At 42.1% G+C, this 19,725-nt stretch overlaps 1 protein-coding gene across 4 annotated transcripts in view; it reads right to left on the minus strand.

Moving 5' to 3' along the window:
* Positions 1 to 5,614: 5,614 nt before the first annotated feature.
* The window catches only part of SPEG (striated muscle enriched protein kinase), a 140,322-nt gene continuing 126,211 nt past the window's right edge, over positions 5,615 to 19,725 (minus strand). For 2 of the 4 annotated variants that reach the window (XM_081944106.1, XM_081944105.1), the window contains 9 exons: positions 19,361 to 19,534; positions 19,105 to 19,230; positions 17,594 to 17,758; positions 16,072 to 16,798; positions 13,586 to 13,825; positions 12,069 to 12,292; positions 10,807 to 10,882; positions 10,054 to 10,203; positions 5,615 to 8,379 (listed from right to left, as the gene is read on the minus strand). In XM_081944106.1, coding sequence (XP_081800232.1) covers positions 8,175 to 8,379; positions 10,054 to 10,203; positions 10,807 to 10,882; positions 12,069 to 12,292; positions 13,586 to 13,825; positions 16,072 to 16,798; positions 17,594 to 17,758; positions 19,105 to 19,230; positions 19,361 to 19,534 — 2,087 coding nt within the window. In that variant the 3' untranslated portion in view covers positions 5,615 to 8,174. Of the gene's footprint in view, positions 8,380 to 10,053; positions 10,204 to 10,806; positions 10,883 to 12,068; positions 12,293 to 13,585; positions 13,826 to 16,071; positions 16,799 to 17,593; positions 17,759 to 19,104; positions 19,231 to 19,350; positions 19,535 to 19,725 lie in introns of those variants that run through there. The other 2 variants (XM_081944104.1, XM_081944107.1) reach the window with 2 other exon arrangements.

Here is a 19,725-nt window from a genome sequence, read left to right on the forward strand (position 1 = left end):
GCTATCGGTTCGCAAATGTGAGCACTCCCAAATTGGTAGTTGAAATTTTCTATTAAAAAAAAAGGTCCGACGATCGGCTGTGTGACAATCAGCTATGCCGTGCAATCGTCTGAACTTTTTAAAAACTTTTTTTAACGTTTAGCTTAAAAAATGCTTTAAAAAGTTTTTAAAAGTCCCGACGATCAGCTGTGCCGCACAATTGTCGGACCTTTTAAAAACCTTTTAAAGCATTTTTAATGCTTTCTCCTAAAAAGGCAATTAAAAAATGCTTAAAAAGTAAAAAAGAAATTTGGCCACGGCCACCCAGTCACATGATTCCCCCGCCAAGCCACACCCACAGAACCGGTGGGGAAAAATTTTGAATGTCACCACTGATTGCATCCAGTTTTGGTTGCTACAATATAAAAAGATGTTGAGATTCTGGAAAGAGTGCAGAGAAGAGCAACATGATTAGGCTAAAACATATGAAGAGCAGTTGCAGGAATTGGGTGTCCAGTTTAATGAAAAGAAGGGCTGGGGCAACATGATAGCAATGTTCCGATATCTCAGGGGTTGCCACAAAGAAGAGGGAGTCAAGCAATTCTCCAAAGCACTTGAGGGCAGAACAAGAAGCAATGGATGGAAACTAATCAAGGAGAGAACCAACCTAGAACTGAGAAGAAATTTCCCGATAGAACAATTAATCAATGGAACGACTTGCCTCCAGAAGTTGTGAATGCTTCTCCAACACCGGAAGTTTTTATGAAGAGATTGGACAACCATTAGTCTGAAATGTTATAGGATTTCCTGCTTGAACAGAGGGTTGGATTAGAAGATCTCCAAGGTCCCTTCCAAATCTCTATTATTCTCTTAATTGTGGTATTGTACATGTGCTGTGTATTTGGCACCATTTACTTCATTTGCAGTCACACGTTCTGTACCAGTTGAAGTTTTCAAGCACTCTTCGAGGGTGGCTCCATGTAAAACATGTTGCAGTAATATAAGCAGGAAGTTACAAGGGCCTGGATGACGACGAAGAGGGCTTCCTGGTCCAGGAATGGATGCACCTTCTATACCACCTGAAGCTGTGCAAAGGCTCTCCTAGCTACAATTACCACCTATGCTTTGAGTAGGAGGTATGAGAATAGGAGACCCCCAGATTATATACTAGAGCTGTATACACAAGTTGTGCTACTCCATCCAGACTTAGAGACAGAAATACCTTGTCTTCAAAGGTCCAAATACCCACAGCTGCTCAGTCTTGCTAGGGTTGAGTTGGAGCCTGTTTTGCCCCATTTAGACCTGAGCAACCACCAGACACTGGGATAGGATATCCACAGCATCGCTCAAGGGGCCTGGACTAAAGATATAAAGCTGTATGTCATTCCCATTTTTAAAAAAATCAAAAGGGCTGAGTCTGCACATCAGATTAAAAAAATTTAGCCAAAGGTAAAACTAAGCAAGCTTAGCCTTCTATGCAAATGCATCCACTATAGTTTAAAAAAAACAGCTTGGTTAATTTTGTTGTGTGACATGCAGCCAACATGTTAAAAAACTAACATCTATTTTGCCATCAAGTGACATATCGAAAAACAGACACCAAAGGTGCCTTTCGAAAGATAAGTAAATTATGAAACCATATTTATTTATCTAACTTTATTAATACAACTATACTGTGGTTAGGGTATGTGTATTTTCATTGATTCATCATTCATTCATTCCAGGATATTTTAGGATGAGATGTTCCTGAGCAGTGAGTCTACTGACTTATCTACACATTTCCAGCCCTCTCCTATCTTACTATCATCACAGTTAAGAGAACACTCCATTGTCAGTCCACCGTAGAAAGGGATTATAATCCAAGAAATCCAAGGTCATTTTAAATGTATTGGCTTTTAAGATGTTAAAACACTCCGCTGAAGTTCTTTCAACATGTTTAATATGATTACTGAATTAACCATTGTGGGAGTTTCACAGCATGTTGAACTGCAGTATAAACATACAAGTTGAGTTCAACCAATTTACAAAAGCAGAAAACAAAAGAAAAACAGAAGACTAACCAACCTGAGCATGTTGCATGCAATCTCAACCATTTGATCAACTGATTCACATAAGCTTCTTATGCAAGCCCTGCCCATGCTACAACAGATGAATGAAGCGGTTCTTCAGAAATAACCACTGTATCAGCTATGAGGAATTAATTCAGGGGAGGTTTAATTACAAAGATGAAATACTTTGACTTGTTTAAGAAAACTTCACTAGTTTGCAGTTTCAGTATAGCTTGTCTGATACTTTCCGGTATGTTAGTTGGTTTAAAAGTAAACATAAAGGACGTACAATAGTTCAAATGTTTTAAAGGTGTTTGAGAAGGGCTGAGTGTACCAGATTTCCAGAATGGAATCTGAGCCACATTCCATCTGTCATTGCAGATACAGCTTCAAGGACTTGGAAGGCTACCTCTGACTTACTCATGTGAGTGGGAGGGTGGGCATGGATGTCATAATGAGTTTGAGTTTTGAGTCATCTGGTTAATACTGAACTTTCCTCATTAGCAATTCTTAATATTGCAATAAAGAGAGCTCCTAGCATAATAATGCATTGCCCTGCTTTCTTTGCTCTCGTCTGCTTTGCTACTTTGTTTTGTGGTACAGAAAGCAACAGGATAATGTTAAGGAAATGATGGCCTGAGAGGGAGATTGGACCGGATCAAGAACATATGACTAAAATCGGGAACTCCATACTCTTCTCCTTTAGTGTAAACTAGCCAATAGCCCGGGGTTGCCCTGGTATTTATTTATAGCGGGAAAATGTCCGGACCAAATGTAATTTCTAATGTTGGATTTCCCCCTTACCAGAGGGAGCCCCCTTATGGAGTACTGTGAAGCCATTACCATGGCAACTCCACTGTGCTGTACAGTAGAAGCCATTTTATGGCAGTGCGGTAGAAGCACAACAGGCTGCAACTTAACAGAACACACACCCTGAGGGGTGTTAGGGGTGTCCTACCCCCGCAGTATTTTTCTTCAGAGAGTAAGTCATCTGTGTACCAAGTTTGGTTGAAATTGCTCAAGACATTCCAGAGTTATGCTGGAACACACACACACACACACACACACACTTATCTATCTATCTATCTATCTATCTATCTATCTATCTATCTATCTATCTATCTATCATCTATCTATCTATATTTGTGTTGTATTTGTACTGATAAATAAATAAAGGGAGACTAGTATAGATCTATTTCGAGCTAATTAGCTCTCATTTATCAGTACAAATACAACACAAATATAAAAAGGCAACATTAAAAATAAAAACATGGTCTTCTGTGATGAGCCGAAGGACAGAAAGAGGGAGTAGTGACCTTCCTCCCATATTTAGGCATACCAGGGGTTGTAACACAAATACATATATATATACATATACATATACATATATACATACATACATACACACACACACGTACGTACGTATGTATGTATGTATATAGTAGATAGATAACCAGGGTCTTAAATGGGAACTTAAGGCCCAGGTCTGTCTGGAGTACTGTAAAGATCAACCTTGAGCATTTCCACATGCTAAGTGTGAAATCTCTAATACTGTGATGGAATGTGCACTGGAGAACCAGTGCAGGCAAGTCTCGGCAGCCCAGAATTTTCCCCAGAGAGGAGACCGTATCTTCCCTCAGAGAGAAGCCTGAATTAAAAGATTTCATAGTTCAGAGCTGAATGGGGAGGGGAAGCTGAATGGGTTCAGGTTAGGCACCCCTAGAATCTCAGCATGTATCTGGTAGGTTGGAGGATTATAGCTTGAGTTTGGCAGGACTCTGTCCATTAAGTGTAAAAGATTGGATTTTGCTGTGTTATCTGTGAGCTTGTGGTCCAATCCTATTCCTTATTTGTCTGTTTGGTCTCAGCACAGAACCTACCGTAATTTCAAAAGCCCTTCTTCCATATGAGCCAACCAGGATAGGGTCATCATGATTCCTCCCATAAGAAGAACCTCATACAAAATTGGTTAATTGTTGAAATGTGTAACAAACGAATTGCCAACTGTGTTGTTTCCACCTATTCTGCAAAGGTGGGCCTAAAGAACCCCTTACCTATGCCTGAGCTCAAAGGCAAGGATCATTGAGTTCCTTCAATCCAATTTAATTTAAACTAGAACTTCTGAAAACTTCAGACTTGTGGATAAATGTGTATCCCTAACAGTGGTGAGATTCAAAATTTTTACTACCAGTTCTGTGGGCGTGGCTTGGTGGGCGTGGCAGGGGAAGGATACACAAAATCTCCATTCCCTCCCCACTCTGAGGCCAGCCAGAGGTGGCATTTGCCGGTTCTCCAAACTACTCAAAATTTCTGCTACCGGTTCTCCAGAACCTGCTGTATTTCACCCCTGATCCCTAGGAAGCCTGAAGATATTTGCCTACTCGGAATCATGGAAGGAGACCACAAGGACTGAGCCAAACCTTGCAGTTGTGTAACTACATCATTCTAGAGTGAGATCCTTTTGCCCGTGGGTGAGGTTCGGCAAGTTCAGGGGAAGGAGAAGGGTGAGGATTAAAGCACTGCAGTGAGGAACGAGTATGTTTGACAGGCTATGATATGGGGATTATTGGTACTTTCACACTGGCAATAGAGAATTTGAAAACCAGGAGACCATTAGAAAGTGTGTAAAACCATGTTTAGTAGTAGTAAATTAATCTAAATTTAATAAGTGGTTAAGAACAAATGAGGAATTATAGGCTGCCTTCATCCCCTGAACACATACCATTACCACTGCCACCCACTCCTCATCCACACCCACACCCACACACCCACGTATCACCATCGCCAGCACCTTCTACTTATGGTGGCAAACAAGATTTTCAAGGATCAGCTGAAGTTTTTCATAACATGGTAAAAGACATCAATTTTGATTCTTTTTGTAAGTCCAGCATTACTTATGGACCATCTTTTTTGGAAGGTGCCTCCTAACTTCCACACTGCAGACACGAAAATGTGTTTTGCTTCCTTCCTCCCCATAAGACCCAGTGCGAGTTTGTGTGTGCATTTTTATGTACTTAAAGTACCATTTGTATTTATGAATTTAAAGTTAATTTAATACTATAGCCTTTTGGTTAATTATTTGATTATGCATCCTGAGAAAATGTGATGATTGCATTATTTTTCTAAATTTCTATCTGAAAGGGAAATAATGCATATCAGACCAAAAATAGTTCCAAGGCAACTCCACTTTTTTCTTTCTTTTTATGACCCTTTAATGCCTTTATTCTGGGTGGAGTGAGGGCAACTGAATGTTTACTGGCTGGATGCCCTTCCTGATGCCTAAGATGGGGTTCATGTTCACAGCAGATATTTTTTTCTTGGTGCCCTAGAGGAGAGAAACATCCGCCACTGGCTAGGATTGAACTCTCAACCTTCCAGGTGGGAGATAAGCATCTTCACCTCTAAGCCACTGCTCCACTCAGCAACTCCACTCATATTTTTAGATAAATTCAAACAGATTCCAAGGGATCTCTATTGACATTCATCCTTGTCATTAATAGAACACCCAAATTAACCAGCTCAATCTTTTTACTAAAATACAAAATATATACCTTTCTTTTGTAAGTCCCATGAATCACATCAAGCCATTGAAATTATTCTCTGCCTTTATTTTTACTGGTGAACTGCTTCCACACAAGGCATTTATTGCAGATTTCCCCTTGTTCACTCACCCTTCGGGAAGGAATTCAAACATCTGTAACTTTTTCATGTTTTCCCACTATTGTTTCCACTTTTCTTTCAAGAAAAGGACTAGCACAATCTCAAAAAGTATATGTATCCTTTTTTTTTTTGGAGGCCTAGTTCCAGTTTGTGTAATAGGGTATTGGAAAAACTGTACCCTTTACATTTCAGCATACTTTTAATAAAAATTGTGTGGTACACATCCATTTGTAAACCTTAATATTTTAAAATTAGTGCCAAAATGCATTTCCAATGATATATTTTAAAAATGTTAAAATATCACTACAATACTAATTTTAAAAAGAAAAATCTTTCCAAACCTTTTTTGACACATAAGAAGCACTTAGCACTAATAAACAATTTCTTTGAATTTAAAAAAAAGGTTACTAGGATACCCCCATCCCCACGATTGCTTGGGTGAATATACTTCCCCCCCTTTCCATCTATGACATTTATGCCGTAGCTTTGGATCGACATTAAAAAATAGTGAGATGAGTTTACAGGAAGACTGCAATATCCATAACAACATGGAAAGTCATGTGTGGTTCCATTTATAGTTGCAGCAGAAGAACAGTGATTGATTTGTGATAAATCATCCATCTGGAAGAGACTTGCTGTTTTTGCTTTTCCTGTGCAAGAGGGAAAACGTGTATCATCTCCGCATTTAAAATACATTGGACAGGGTGAGAAATGAACTTGGGGGGAAATCAGAGGCATGGATTTACATACCCAAGGCAGGACAGGATAGTTGGATTTATGCAGTATGATGCTTGGGTTCAATTTTCTCTTCTACTCAACTGTCAACGTCTGATTTCCACTGTCCTACCAAATTTAGGTTTGTTAGCTCCTCTCTACCCCAATACACCAGAGATGGTAGAACCTGTAGATTCTAGTGCTCAGAATGGCTTCCATCCTTTTCAGCAGGACCTGAAAGGTTGATTGCTATGGATACTATACAGGCCAGGCAGGGTAGAAAAGGAACAGTCTGCATCTTCATTCCCTCTTGGGAAGGGAGACAGGTATTAATATTCTCCTGACTGTGTGAGTGGCTTCATTAGTGAATTTCTACCACCGCAGAGATACAGTCAGCCACCGTCACCACAGCAAGGCTAACAAGGAAAGGGCTGGGAAGAGCACAGAGGCCATTCCGTTTCTTTCCTCGGCCATAAAACTGACACACCATTTTGTACATCCTGAGAAAGCCGACTGCAAAAGAAAGAAAAAAAGCAGCATAAAAGTGGAAGCTCTCCACCTGTTTGACCAGGTGTTTTGCAGGGCTCAAGAAGATGCACTTTGGCAAAAGAGCATGAAGGAAAGAGTCTTGTGTAAATGTAAATACTTTGAGGAGGTGGGTGTTGTGTAGAAAGCGTGTACTTGATTCATGAAAGTGGGCAGGAAGACGAAGTGTCTCCTGCACAAGTTCTGAAAGGGGGTGGGGGTGGGGGAAGGATTATACCAGGGGTGTCATAACTTGGGAACTTTAAGACTTGTGGACTTCAACTCCCAGAATTCTGGGAGTTGAAGTCCACAAGTCTTAAAGTTCCCAAGTTTGGACACCCCTGGATTATACTTTTCAGAAAAGCGTGTGCAAAATGCAAGGAGAGATTATGGCGAAATTGTGAAGGTTTGAAGAGGAAAGATCTTCTAATGGGCGTCTTAAAACCAGCGTTTCCCAACTTTGGCAACTTTAAGATGTGTGGATTTCCACTCCCAGAATCCCCCAGCCAGCTTTCATTGGGTTGTTGTAAAATCCTAAGACCATAAAGTTGGAAGAGGCCAACGAAGCCCTTGAATTCAACCCTGATGCGTGGAGAAACACAAATTAAAGTCTCCCTATCAAACAGATGCGGACTTAATACATGCCCCGCTTCCCTATTTCATGTCTTGGAAACCCAAACACCCATCACGATGACCACAGACTATTCCACAACTGCACCGCGCATCGGTTACACAGGCGGGGGGGCACAGTTTCTCCTTCTTGTTGTGCCTTCGCACAAACCTAACTCTAGCAGGGCTGACCCCTCTTTTTCTCAGTTCAGGTTACTCTGTAAAACAAAAGAATGGGCCACTCCACAGAGCTATGTGCCAGGCAACTGAAGCCATCCATTGGGCACAATGCAGAAAAAAAAGCCCTCTGAATCTTCCAGGGAACTTTCTTCCGACGAGGAGAGGTCCCCGGCTTTTGCGTCTTCAAAGCCCCTCTCAGATTTCCCAGAGCACCTCACCTCTTTGTGAACCCAACCCCACAGTCGCAAGCCTTGTCACCAAGCCCTGTTTCATTCCCTCTAAACCGGCTTGCCCCGCTGTGAGGATTGTGGGAGAAGGGGAAGATCAGCAGCCAGCGCCGATGACTCTTTTTCATCCATGAGGTATATCAACCAGTCCCACCCTGGCTGGGAGGACAGGTACTTGGCCCATTACGCCCCCTGCTGGAATGTTTTGTGGCTCCTCCGGCAGGGCAGGCGGCTAGGGCACGTGGCTGCTAGCGCCATGGTAGGAGCGCAATAAGACCTTGTGCTTGGTAGCCACTTCATTGCGCCGACGCTGGTGCTCCACCAAGAACTCTTTCAGGCGACTCGTGGTGAAAGTGAGGGTCTGACGCCGTAACTTCATGAGATAGGCATCCTGGAGCCACGGATTGGCAAAGCAATCCTTGAGAGTCGGGCGGCTCCTGCCAAGAGATAAGACGATTAGAAGGAGCTTTCGGGAGCCCTTGTTATAGTCCGCGTGGAAGTAAAACCCCAGACTGAAAGTCAGCGGAATGTAAAATGCACAGGATTCCACCAATGCAGACTCCTGGCTCTTTGTCTAGTTCTGCATTACAGGTGGCCCACGACTTACAACCGTTCATTTAGTGACTGTTCAAAGTTACAATGGCACTGAAGAAACCTGACTTATGACGGTTTTTCACACTTACGATGGTTACAGCATCCCCATGGCCACGTGATCAAAATTCAGATGCTTGGCAACTGACTCAAAATTTATGACGGGGGGGGGGTCACCTTTTTGTGACCTTCTCATGTGTGAAGTCAATGGGGAAACCAGATTCACTAAACAACTGTTAAGATTAACGTAACCTCTTTTGTGGTTTCACTTAACAACTGTGGCAAGAAAGGTCGTAAAATGAGGCAAATTCACTTAAGAAATGTTTTGCTTCGCAACAGAGATATTGGGCTCAGTTACAGTAGTAAGTTGAGGACTTCCTGTGTTTGTTGCTGCAGCTCTCCAGAGTTTCAAACCAGAACTTTTCTCAGCCTTACCTGGAGATAATCTCAGCCTGCACTTGACACCGGATTTGTATAAATTATGCGCTCTGATATTGAACCCAAACAGGATACAGCCAGAATTTGCAACAGAAATAAGGCACGACTAACGCAATTTCAACATCTTGCTCCTCTAAAAACCATATCGCCCCCTTTCCACAAAAGTACTGGTGAAACATACACAGGATAGATTTTATTTTTAGGAAGGATGTTTAGAACGATGCTATTGATCACATCGGATGACCGTTCCAATATTTGCCATGGATGACCCTGACCCTAGTGGATTTCTGTAAGGTGCTAAAGATCAGGTCTCCCTTTAAGCATTTGGACTGGGGACACTGTTGATTGGTTTGCCTGCTGCTTGTCTCTTTGCTATTGATTTGTAAGATGGACAGATTTAGCTGGACCTCTGAGACCTGATAGATTAGTTATTGCTATAGTTTCTTTCTTTTTTAAAAAAAAATGCATTGGATTCTTTATTGGCTTGGTGATCAATTCATTGTTAGCTGCCTAAGGCCCAGTAGCAAGATGGGCAGCCATAGGTCAGGGATCTGCAACCTTAAACACTCAAAGAGCCATTTGGACCTGTTTCCCACAGAAAACAAAACACTGGGAGCCACAAAGTCTGGGTCGGCATGGCCAACTCGATATCACTGTCTCCCATCCAGTCACATGACACCCTCCACCAGCCATGCCTACCCAGGTTTTGTGGCTCCAGGTGTTTTCTTTTCTATGGGAAACAGGTATCTCTCTCTCTCTCCCCTCCTATCTCTCTCTTTCTCCCTCTCTCTCTATCTCCCTCTCCCTCCCTCTAGAGCCACAGATTGCTGACACCCGGTTTAGGTATGCAAACAAACAAACAAATAAACATTTGCTTCCTCTTGCAATCCTCTTGCTTCCTCAAGCAAGGCCCTGTAAATATCCTAAAGCTTCTGGTGCATTTATAATCTTCACACTATAACACTATGATGATGCTATGAGGAGTTTGCAATCAAGATGCGCTTCAGATGCCGCTCAACTATGGTGACAAAATCTATGCTGCTCTCGGTTTCTGTCATTTTCTTTCTCCACCATTCACTCACCATGGATGAGCAGAGAGGACCTTGCGGATGAAAAGTGCAGCACTCTGGGAGACATTAGGGTAGAGCTTGAAGGCATCATAACGCCCTGCGAGGATCCTGCTCTCTGTCTCCAAAGTATCTGCTTCAAAGAACGGTGAGCGACCACTGAGCCTGATGGGAACAATTGAGAATAGAAGGAATGGACAACATAAATGACCCGTTTGTCTATGGAACTAACATTCCCCAGTGAGGTACCACTTTGTGAGCATGGTTATTACAGGTTTATACATAAGAAGGATGTGTCTTTAAAACTTTACAGAGCATATTGCTTGTATCCTTACAATTTATATTGATATTGATTGTTTCTTGATTGCTTATTTATACCCTATGGCTATCATTAAGTGCTGTACTTTATGATTCTTGACGAATGTATCTTGTCTTTTTATGTACACTGAGAGCATAGGCACCAAAGACAAATTCCTTGTGTGTCCAATCACACTTGGCCAATAAAGAATTCTATCTATTGGCCAGGTCAGCAGAATATCAAGGAACCAGGACTATGGGCTCCAATTGGAGATGGATATATATATACCAGTGTATGTATGTATGTATGTATGTATGTATGTGTGTGTGTGTGTGTGTGTGTGTGTGTGTGTATGTATATGTATGTATATGTATAAATATATATATTTGCATGGAATTAATCAGAGGAAGATCTTTAATTCTACTTGACACACTCAATCCCCTGCCACCACTCATTTCATCCATACTTACATAATATACGTGAGGACTCCTATGCCCCAGATGTCAGCTGCTGAGCCAGTAGGATCCCCTTTCACCATTTCTGGAGCTGCATAGAAAAGAAAGAACAATTTCTTTCTTCTTTGCAGATGACACGCAGTGCCAATACTGTGCCCAGAAGAGCCTTCACTTAACATACTGAAGAAACCCATCAGCTTACTTGGGTCACATCTCAGTGCTTCCCTAGTATACCTCAAGTGGCAAACAAAGCTGGGTGTAATAAACAGCTTTACAGCTGGAGCTGAGAATACAAAGAGTTAGATCTGCAAGCTTACTATTGCCATGTTGCCTTAGTGCAACAAGAGGGAAGATGTGAGTCTCCTGGATAAGAAATCTTAAAGCCAATCCATGATTATGGAGTGGAGGAGAGGAAGAAAGTTCAGAGCAAACATATTTGGTCCAACCCATCAGAGACAGAATAAAAAGGAATATGGACTATAACCTAGTAAAATATGATCACAAGAAGGCTGATATTCCGCTGATTATTCATTTATTTATTTTTTATTTATATACTGCCTTTTGTACAGGAGCTCCGGCTGGTGCGTGTAGGGTTCGTTCTTCCCCATTTTCTTCACAAGGAGTAAACCTGTTTAATAGTTGAAGTGAGAGACAGAAGGAGCAACTGCCCAAAGTCATCCAGCGAGCCTATATAACTGAAAGTGGACTTGAACCAGGATCTCCCTACTCCTAGTCCAGCACTTAACCATTACACCATACTGGCTTTTGGTTATTTGTTGCCATATGTTGCAAGCTGCCCAAGAGTTGCATGACAGTGAGATGAGCAGCATATACATTAAATAAATAAATAAATAAATAAATAATTCAAAAAAGAAATGTAAGTTGTATGAGTGAATTGTGGGATTTTTGCATGTCTTGAGATCTTTAGTTATGGGAAGATATCTAAAACCTTAGCAGGAGGCTATTTGCTTGGCAGCACAAGGAAAGTCCTTCCTCCACCTCCCAAACTTAACTATGCAGAAGATGGGGCCAACTTAGAGTTAGGGTCTCACCAAAGGCTCAGTAGCTAACTTTTGCAGTTCTTTCCTTCCTGCTCTGCTTTCAGTCTCCTTAGCAATCTGATTGTCTGCAACTCCATTCAATTACCTACATTTCTAGATCAATCTAGGCATCTCAAAGGTTTATTTCACATCGTGCCTCTTCCACAAGCAATTTGCTTCCCTTATCCCCTTGCTTATATAATACAAATAAATATAAAAAAAATAATGCAGGCTCACCCATGTACTCTAAAGTGCCAAGACGGCGCCCTAGCTGTCGCAAAACCATTGGATTGTACGTCTGGGCACTACCAAAGTCAATAATTTTTATTGAGTTTGTGGTGGAAACAATGATGTTCTCAGGTTTCAGGTCAAGGTGAATGATATGTCGTCCATGAAGATATTCTAGACCTTGAAGGATCTGCGTTATATACCCCACCACATCATCCTCTGAGTATCGGAACCTGCAGGCATAGAAATGAAATTAAAGGGATGGTTGGGAATTCGAAACTCAATTCCAGATGTATGTCCTAGTATAATTATACCATACTCCCAATTTGAAAACAATTAGCCCTTACATAAGCACATGGGAGAATTTTTTCCCCAGCCTTCATCCACCCTTCAAGTGCATTGAGAGTACAGCTCCTAGAATTCCCAATCTGTGGCAACATTATGGCAATAATGTTGTTTGCCAATTGCCATAATGTTGTTCAATCACGGTCATCGTATTACAATATAATTGGTCATCATCATTATATTATGTAATTATTTTAAAATAAATGTAAAGCTTCTTCCTGCCTTACTGAAGCGAGATTTCCATTTTTCAAATTATGACCATGCTAGTATTCTGGAAAGCTATGGCAAATCTAGAGAGCATACTAAAAAGCAGAAACATCACCCTGCCAACGAAAGTGTGTATAGTCACAGCTATGGTTTTATCAGTGCAATGTATGGCTGTGAAAGTTGGACCACAAGGAATGCTGAGCGCCAAAGAATTGAGACCTTTGAACTATGGTGCTGGAGAAGACTCCTGCGAGTCCCTTGGACAGCAAGGTGATCAAACCGGTCAGTCCTAGAGGAGATCAACCCTTTTTAAGGTTGCTCTTTAGAAGGCCATATCCTGAAGATGAAACTCAAATACTTTGGCCACCAAATGAGAAGGAAGGACTCACTGGAGAAGAGCCTGATGCTAGGAAAGATTGAGGGCAAAAGAAGAAGGGACGACAGAGAATGAGTTGGCTGGATGGAGTCTCCAAAGCAGTAGGCGTGAGCTTAAATAGACTCCAGAGGATGGTAGAGGACAGGAAGGCCTGGCAGAATGTTTTCCATGGGGTCGTGATGATTCAGACACGACTTCGCAAATAACAACAACAACAAAGTATTCTGCTTGAACATCAGTTTAACCAATTTATGTTTACATGTTTAGATCAAGCAGGAATGTTCCCTTTTTGTTCTTGCAATTCAGCGGCTGATATAGTAAGCACCTTATTTAATTGCCTGCTTTGAAAAAATGATAATCTCCATTATCAATTTCTCTGCTTATTAAATCCAGTTCAGGCTACAAAGGATTCATCGCGAACAACCAACATGTTATGACCATATTGTTTCGAAGCTCTTTAACCTTGGCCTGGTAATATTTCCTTATGGAATTCTCTACTTGCTGTCCAAATCCTACAGGTTCCTGTTTGCCTGTCTTGGACACAAAGCTTTTCTAACAATCCAAAGTCTCATTGTCAGCATTAGCACTCCCAACAAACCTGTCAACAAGATGGAAGAGGATCTCTTTCCCAGTGCAATATTCTGCTATCAGCACCAGGTAGCGAGGAGTAATATAGGCTTCATGGAGGGTCATGATGCGTTCATGGTGAAGGCCCTTAAGGATCTCATACTCCTGTAGAACATTTTGCTTGCCTTCTGTCTCATAGGGTACAATTTTGGCCATAAAACGCTTGCCTGTGGCATTCTCCTTACATTCCCGGATCACTCCAAAACGGCCTCTGCACAGAAACATATGATATGCATTTAGTGCATGGCTGGATGCTGTTTAGTGCAAGCTAGGTCTACCTTCACATGCAAAATACATCAGTTGGCCCCCTAGCACCGCTCTCCAAAATGTTTAGAAATCTGGCCCCAAATTGTTGGAAGTGTAAAAAAACACCAGGCACCTTTTATCATATGTGGTGGACATGCAATGAGGCCAAAAGATATTGGAAAATGATTCAATCATGGTTGGAACAAATAGTGGGAGACCAAATTTTGTTTAAACCAGAAATTTTTCTCCTAGGCATAATACTGAAAGGGTTTAAGAAAAATGTACTCTATCTAATTATACATGTACTAACTGCGGCGCGCAAAACTTTTGCACAGTATTGGAAAAAAGAAAATGCACCATCAGAGCTAGATATAACCAGAAAAGTGTTGGACTGTGCGGAAGCAGATAGGCTCACTCCTGAATTTAAAAATAAAGGGGAATCATAATATTTTGAAGTCTGGAACATATTTTATGATTGGTATAAGTCAAGGTGAGAAGACTGGAACAAACTGTATATATTGTGATTGGACAGAAGGATAGATAATGCACTAAGTAGTCTGATAGTGAATGGTTGAGACTAATTGTGTATAATGTGAATGTAGGGTCACTTCGACTCCACGGTACTGCATTGCTTTAAATGTAAAAATAATAAAAATGTATTTCAAAATAAATCAGTCGGACGTCCAGAGCCATTCCTTGTAAAAACGTGGTGAATTGGTATTGACTAGCTTTACTTACAAACTTGCAAACTGCCATTACAACTTGCTAGAGAAACAAGAAGGGTGAATTATGTATCCTGGTCCTCACACTTCTTTTTGAGGTCCCAATGTGTGCAATCCCACATAACCCATTAAAGAGGTGGAGGTAAATATTCTGGATATTATAAAGGATAATACAAAACAGGGAACAGGAAATGCAAATCTTTTTTCTCACTTCTACAAGAACCGTCTGAGGTTGTTTTGAGCTTTACTGCTCAAGACCAAGGTTGAAAATGCTTAGTTAAAGAAAAGGGTGTGCAATGTCCAGCCTATCATGTGAACTCCTTGCAAACTGATGTTTGTAATACAGAACTGTAGGTCAATAATCCCTACAGATCTTGAGAGATTAGCAACAGATTTCACATGGTCCCTCACAAGCTCCCTGACGGCTTGGGAGTTGTAGTCTTATAGATATTCCTAATGAGGAAACTATATATACTTGTCCTTAACAAGTGTGAGAATCTCTTCAAGTACCTGAAAGGATGTCAGAAAGATGTTCTTCCTTCCTAAAATGTAGGGTATGAAATTATGACAAATTATGCAATAGCAGGGGACGTGGTGGCTCAGTGGCTAGGACGCTGAGCTTGTCAATCAGAAAGGTCGGCAATTCAAGCTGTTCGAATCCCTAGCGCCGCATAACGGAGTGAGCTCCCGTTACTTGTCCCAGTTTCTGCCAACCTAGCAGTTCGAAAGCACATGAAAATGCAAGTAGAAAAATAGGGACTCCCTTTGGTGGGAAGGTAACAGCGTTCTGTGCACCTTCGGTGTTTAGTCATGCCGCCATATGACCATGGAAATGTCTTCGGACAGCGCTGGCTCTTCGGCTTTGAAACTGAGATGAGCACTGCCCCCTAGAGTCGGGAACGACTAGCACACATATGTGCCAGGGGAACCCTTACCTTTACCTATGAAATAGCAAATTCCCACTGGCTGTTAAGAAAAATGGGTAAAACAATTCATCAGTGAACCCAATTACCCATTGAGGGATTGAGTTTCCCTTTGCTAGCTTTGTTCCAGAAGAAGCTGGATAACATATGTCAGATACTTTAATCTAGATTCTTGCATTTACTAAGGGACATGATGAACCAAATTATCCCTGGACTAATCCATGAAACAAACAATAGAGTTCAGTTCATTGTATTGCAATGATTTGGGAGCTACAAGATCTATTCAACTCAATCGGCCCCAATTTGCCATGGTACAAAACCCTCTGTTATAATTTACCGCAGTTTGAAGCTGCACAGTACCATCTAAAACATCATATTGCAAAAATAACTCTATGAAAGATTTCAGTCTCAACTTCTGGTATCTCTGGCCAAAAAGCTCCAGGGGAAAGGAAAAATGTCATCTTATGAGCCTATTGGACAGCTCACGTTCACGTGGAATACTGGGCGAAATGGCCCAAGGTATGATTCAGTACAAGGCAGCTTTGTTATTGATGTGAATAGCTTACCTCGCTTTCTCATCCAAGAAGGTGTAAGGTTTTTGAGGAACTCCTTGGCGCAATGCAGATTCATCTTTTGAAGTAAGACTACCTCGGGTTCCACTACTAGTATCCTTACTGGAGGAAAGGTTCCGCTTTAGAAAACGTGTGTGTGAAGGCATTTCCTCTGTGGTGGGGGTGACTGAGGGGCTGGGGGCATCATCTGTTGTGACAGGTGGTCTTGGTGGGATGGAAACAAAAGAGGTGGCAACATATGACGCGGTTTTAGGAGTGATGGTCCCTGGCGAGTCCACTGTGGAAGTTGGAAATGCAGGCTGGACTGAGGAGAACTTGGAGAGAGAAGAATCAGGGGATGATGTTGGGGCAAGCAAACCCTTGGCGGTAGTTGAGACGTTATGGGTGGGGAGGGAAGATGTTGTCCTGGAAGGCTTTAATGTTGATTCTGGGAAAGGAACTTTTGTCATGGATGGACCTTCCAAAAAGGAGGAATCCTGGGAAGATGGAAGGAGGGCTTTAATTGGGAGCTTTTCTTTCTCTGAAGCCATAGATGCCTCCTCACTGGCTTGAATCTCTTGTGGCACAGGTGGAACCTGTCCTAAAACTGGCTCGGGGGTCGACAGAAGACCTGTGCTTTTCATAATTGGTTGGGGAGTCTGATCAGGAAGTGTCTGAGTAGATCTGGTAGAAGCTGTTCTATTCCTCTTGGCAGAAAGAACTGAATGGGAAGCTGTGGGTTCTGAATGGGAGGAAAGAAAAAAGAAAAACAAAAGTGAAAGATTGTAGGCTCACTTTCCATCCAAACGTCAGTGAGAATGCCAAGTTCCTCTCCAAAATAGGAATGCCAACAGTGATAGAATGAGGTGAAGGAAGGAATGCTGCAGTGGTGGGATTCAAAAATGTTTTACTACTGGTTCTGTGGGGATGGCTTGGTGGGTGTGGCTTTGCTTGGTGGGCGTGGCAGGGGAAGGATACTATGAAATCCCCATTTCCTCCCGATCAGCTGGGACTCAAGAGGCAGAGAGTAGATGGGGGCGGGACCAGTCAGAGGTGGTATTCACCGCTTCTCTGAACTATCTCTCAAAATTTCCGCTACTGGTTCTTCAGAACTGGTCAGAACCTTCTGAATACCACCTCTGGAATGTTCTCTGTATTAAAGACAGATAACGTGCATTTTGCTACCATGGGATGGACTTATGGTCAGTTGAAGGCATAATCCAGAATGTGGAACCTATATGACAAGCACTAGCCATACAAGATAGAACAGGGGGTTGACTGTTATAAGAAAACAAGCTTGATGAGATACCACCAAACAACCTCTACTGGTATCTCTTTTGCCTCCTGCTTTCTGAATTACCCACAGAAGGACGTCTCAAGAACTGTATCACCATGAAGGGGCGTTAGGTGGGGGAGGGGATTAAGCCTAAAGACATGAATAGAAAGCAAAGGTATTGCCACCCTGCAGCGAGATAGGCAGCAAGCAAAAAATAATGTAACCTAACATGATTTAATATGAGCCTTTCCTCCTTCTCACCTGCACCCTCAATGAATACTTTCCCCGAAGGGTTGCTGTACGGGCCTTGTCCAGCTTTGTTGGCACAGGCAACACGGAACTTGATGGTGTTTCCAACAGGAAGATCTGTTGCATTGAAGTAGCAGTCAGCAATGCCTGAGTTAATTGTTTTCCAATCATGTTCTCCTGAGGGAGAGAGAAAAGGGATATATATATATATAACACAAATACATACCTATTTCCCTGGCCTAGCTGATGAAGACAGCCTGTGGCTTAGTGGCAATTACATCGGCCTAATATGCAATACAGCCCTGGTTCGATTCCCAGTAAGGGTATGGCTAGCTGATGAGACCTAAATAGGTTGAAATAGATCTATACTAGTCTTCCTTTATTTATTTATCAGCACAAATACAACATACATACATACATACATACATACATACATACACACATACATACATACATACATACATACATACATAAAACAAAGCAGATCCCATGAATGGTCTTGACTGTCATGTTTCATGCCACCTTAAGGATCTCAATTATTTTCAATCTCATAAAATTTCCTTTGCAAATTTAATGCAAATATGAGCTGGGTACATATATCGGTGATCGAATGAAAGTGAAAACAAGAAAATTTTTCAAGTCTCAGAAACTTCCTCATTCCATTTAGATGGATTTGTTTTTGGCCACTGGTCAAAATCTGGTCTAGATACTTGGACTTAGTCCATTGAATCAGAGATAGCAATGGCAATGGCACTTAGATTTATATACCGCTCCACAGTGCTTTTTACAGCCCTCTCTAAACAGTTTACAGAGTCAGCATATTTCTCCCAACAATCTGGTTCCCCTTTTTACCCACCTCGGAAGGATGGAAGGCTGAATCAACCTTGAGCCTGGTGAGATTTGAACTGCCAAATTGTAGGCAGCCGGCAGTCAGCAGAAGTAGCCTGCAATACTGCACTCTAACCACTGTACTACTGCGGCTCATAACCCACAACCCCAGAGTTCTTTCTGTCACCAAATGTCAGAAGCACGGTTGCTAAAAATGGACAGCTTGGTTTTCTCCCAGTCCAAAGCAGGAAACACCTAAGCTGCAATGTAACAGGCAGTTAACTGATATTTTGATTTAAACTGCAAGGAACCACATCCCCCAAATGCAGAAAACCCACCCCTTCCAATATATGACCATTTTGTATCACTGCTCTTTTCACTGTGGCTTCCCACTCCCCTTCCCCAAAATGGTGCGAATATCAGCCACGAAAGAGTTGCACAACAGATGAGTTTTACTGAACGCAAAGAGCTAGAGAAGGGAGACCAGGAAACTCATCCTCTCTTCTTTGTGTTGTATTACCGGTAAAGAAGAGAAAAATCAGAGTAGACAGGAGGGGGCAAGCAATTAAGTAACAGAGTCATTAGAAAGAGACAGAATTCTTTAAATAAAATGCAAGAATCCTCCCAGGTAGAGAACAGCTGCTCTTGAGAATGTCTGCAGCGGGGACATTTTGCCACATCCAATAGGTGCATACCATCTATCTTGCATTCCAGTGTGTATGTGCCGCCAGGCGCCTGAGTGTCTGCTGGCCTCCACAGCACCAGGACTGTGTTCCTGTACTTTTGAGGAATTTCTGGAGTGCCTGGTCTCCCAGGAAGACCTGTTCCAAATGGGTTTTAAAAAAGAGAATGGACTGAGCAACATGAAACAGCAACCGTATATACGGCAGAGATATCAATATTGATTCGGGGTGGGTGGGTGGGTGGTGTGGTTAGAAAACCTTTGTTTACTCTTACGTGCCACAGCAATGGTGCAGGAGCTAGTTGCAGTGCCCAAGGCATTTGTAGCATTGCATTCATACAGGCCTGCGTCCTTCTTGGAGACTTTGGAAATGGTAAGCAGTTGACGGCCATCTTTACATGCCACAATATTAAGAACTCCCTCTGAAACCAGGGTACGTTTATCTGTGGGAGACAGAAAATGACCATTGTCTTACCTGAAGGGTCCTTTTCAGGGCGCTGCAACGGAGAGTCCAAAGAAGGGTTAAACACAGCCAATCTGCCCAGAACTGAATTGAAACTTTAAGCCACGCCTCTGGTGCCGACTCTCCCCAGATTTATTCAATGAAGACGTGGAACAGTTGCGCGCTGAAACT

The sequence above is a fragment of the Natrix helvetica genome (assembly GCF_964273705.1).
Source record: "Natrix helvetica genome assembly, chromosome: 1".
Classification (NCBI taxonomy): Eukaryota; Metazoa; Chordata; class Lepidosauria; order Squamata; family Natricidae; genus Natrix; species Natrix helvetica.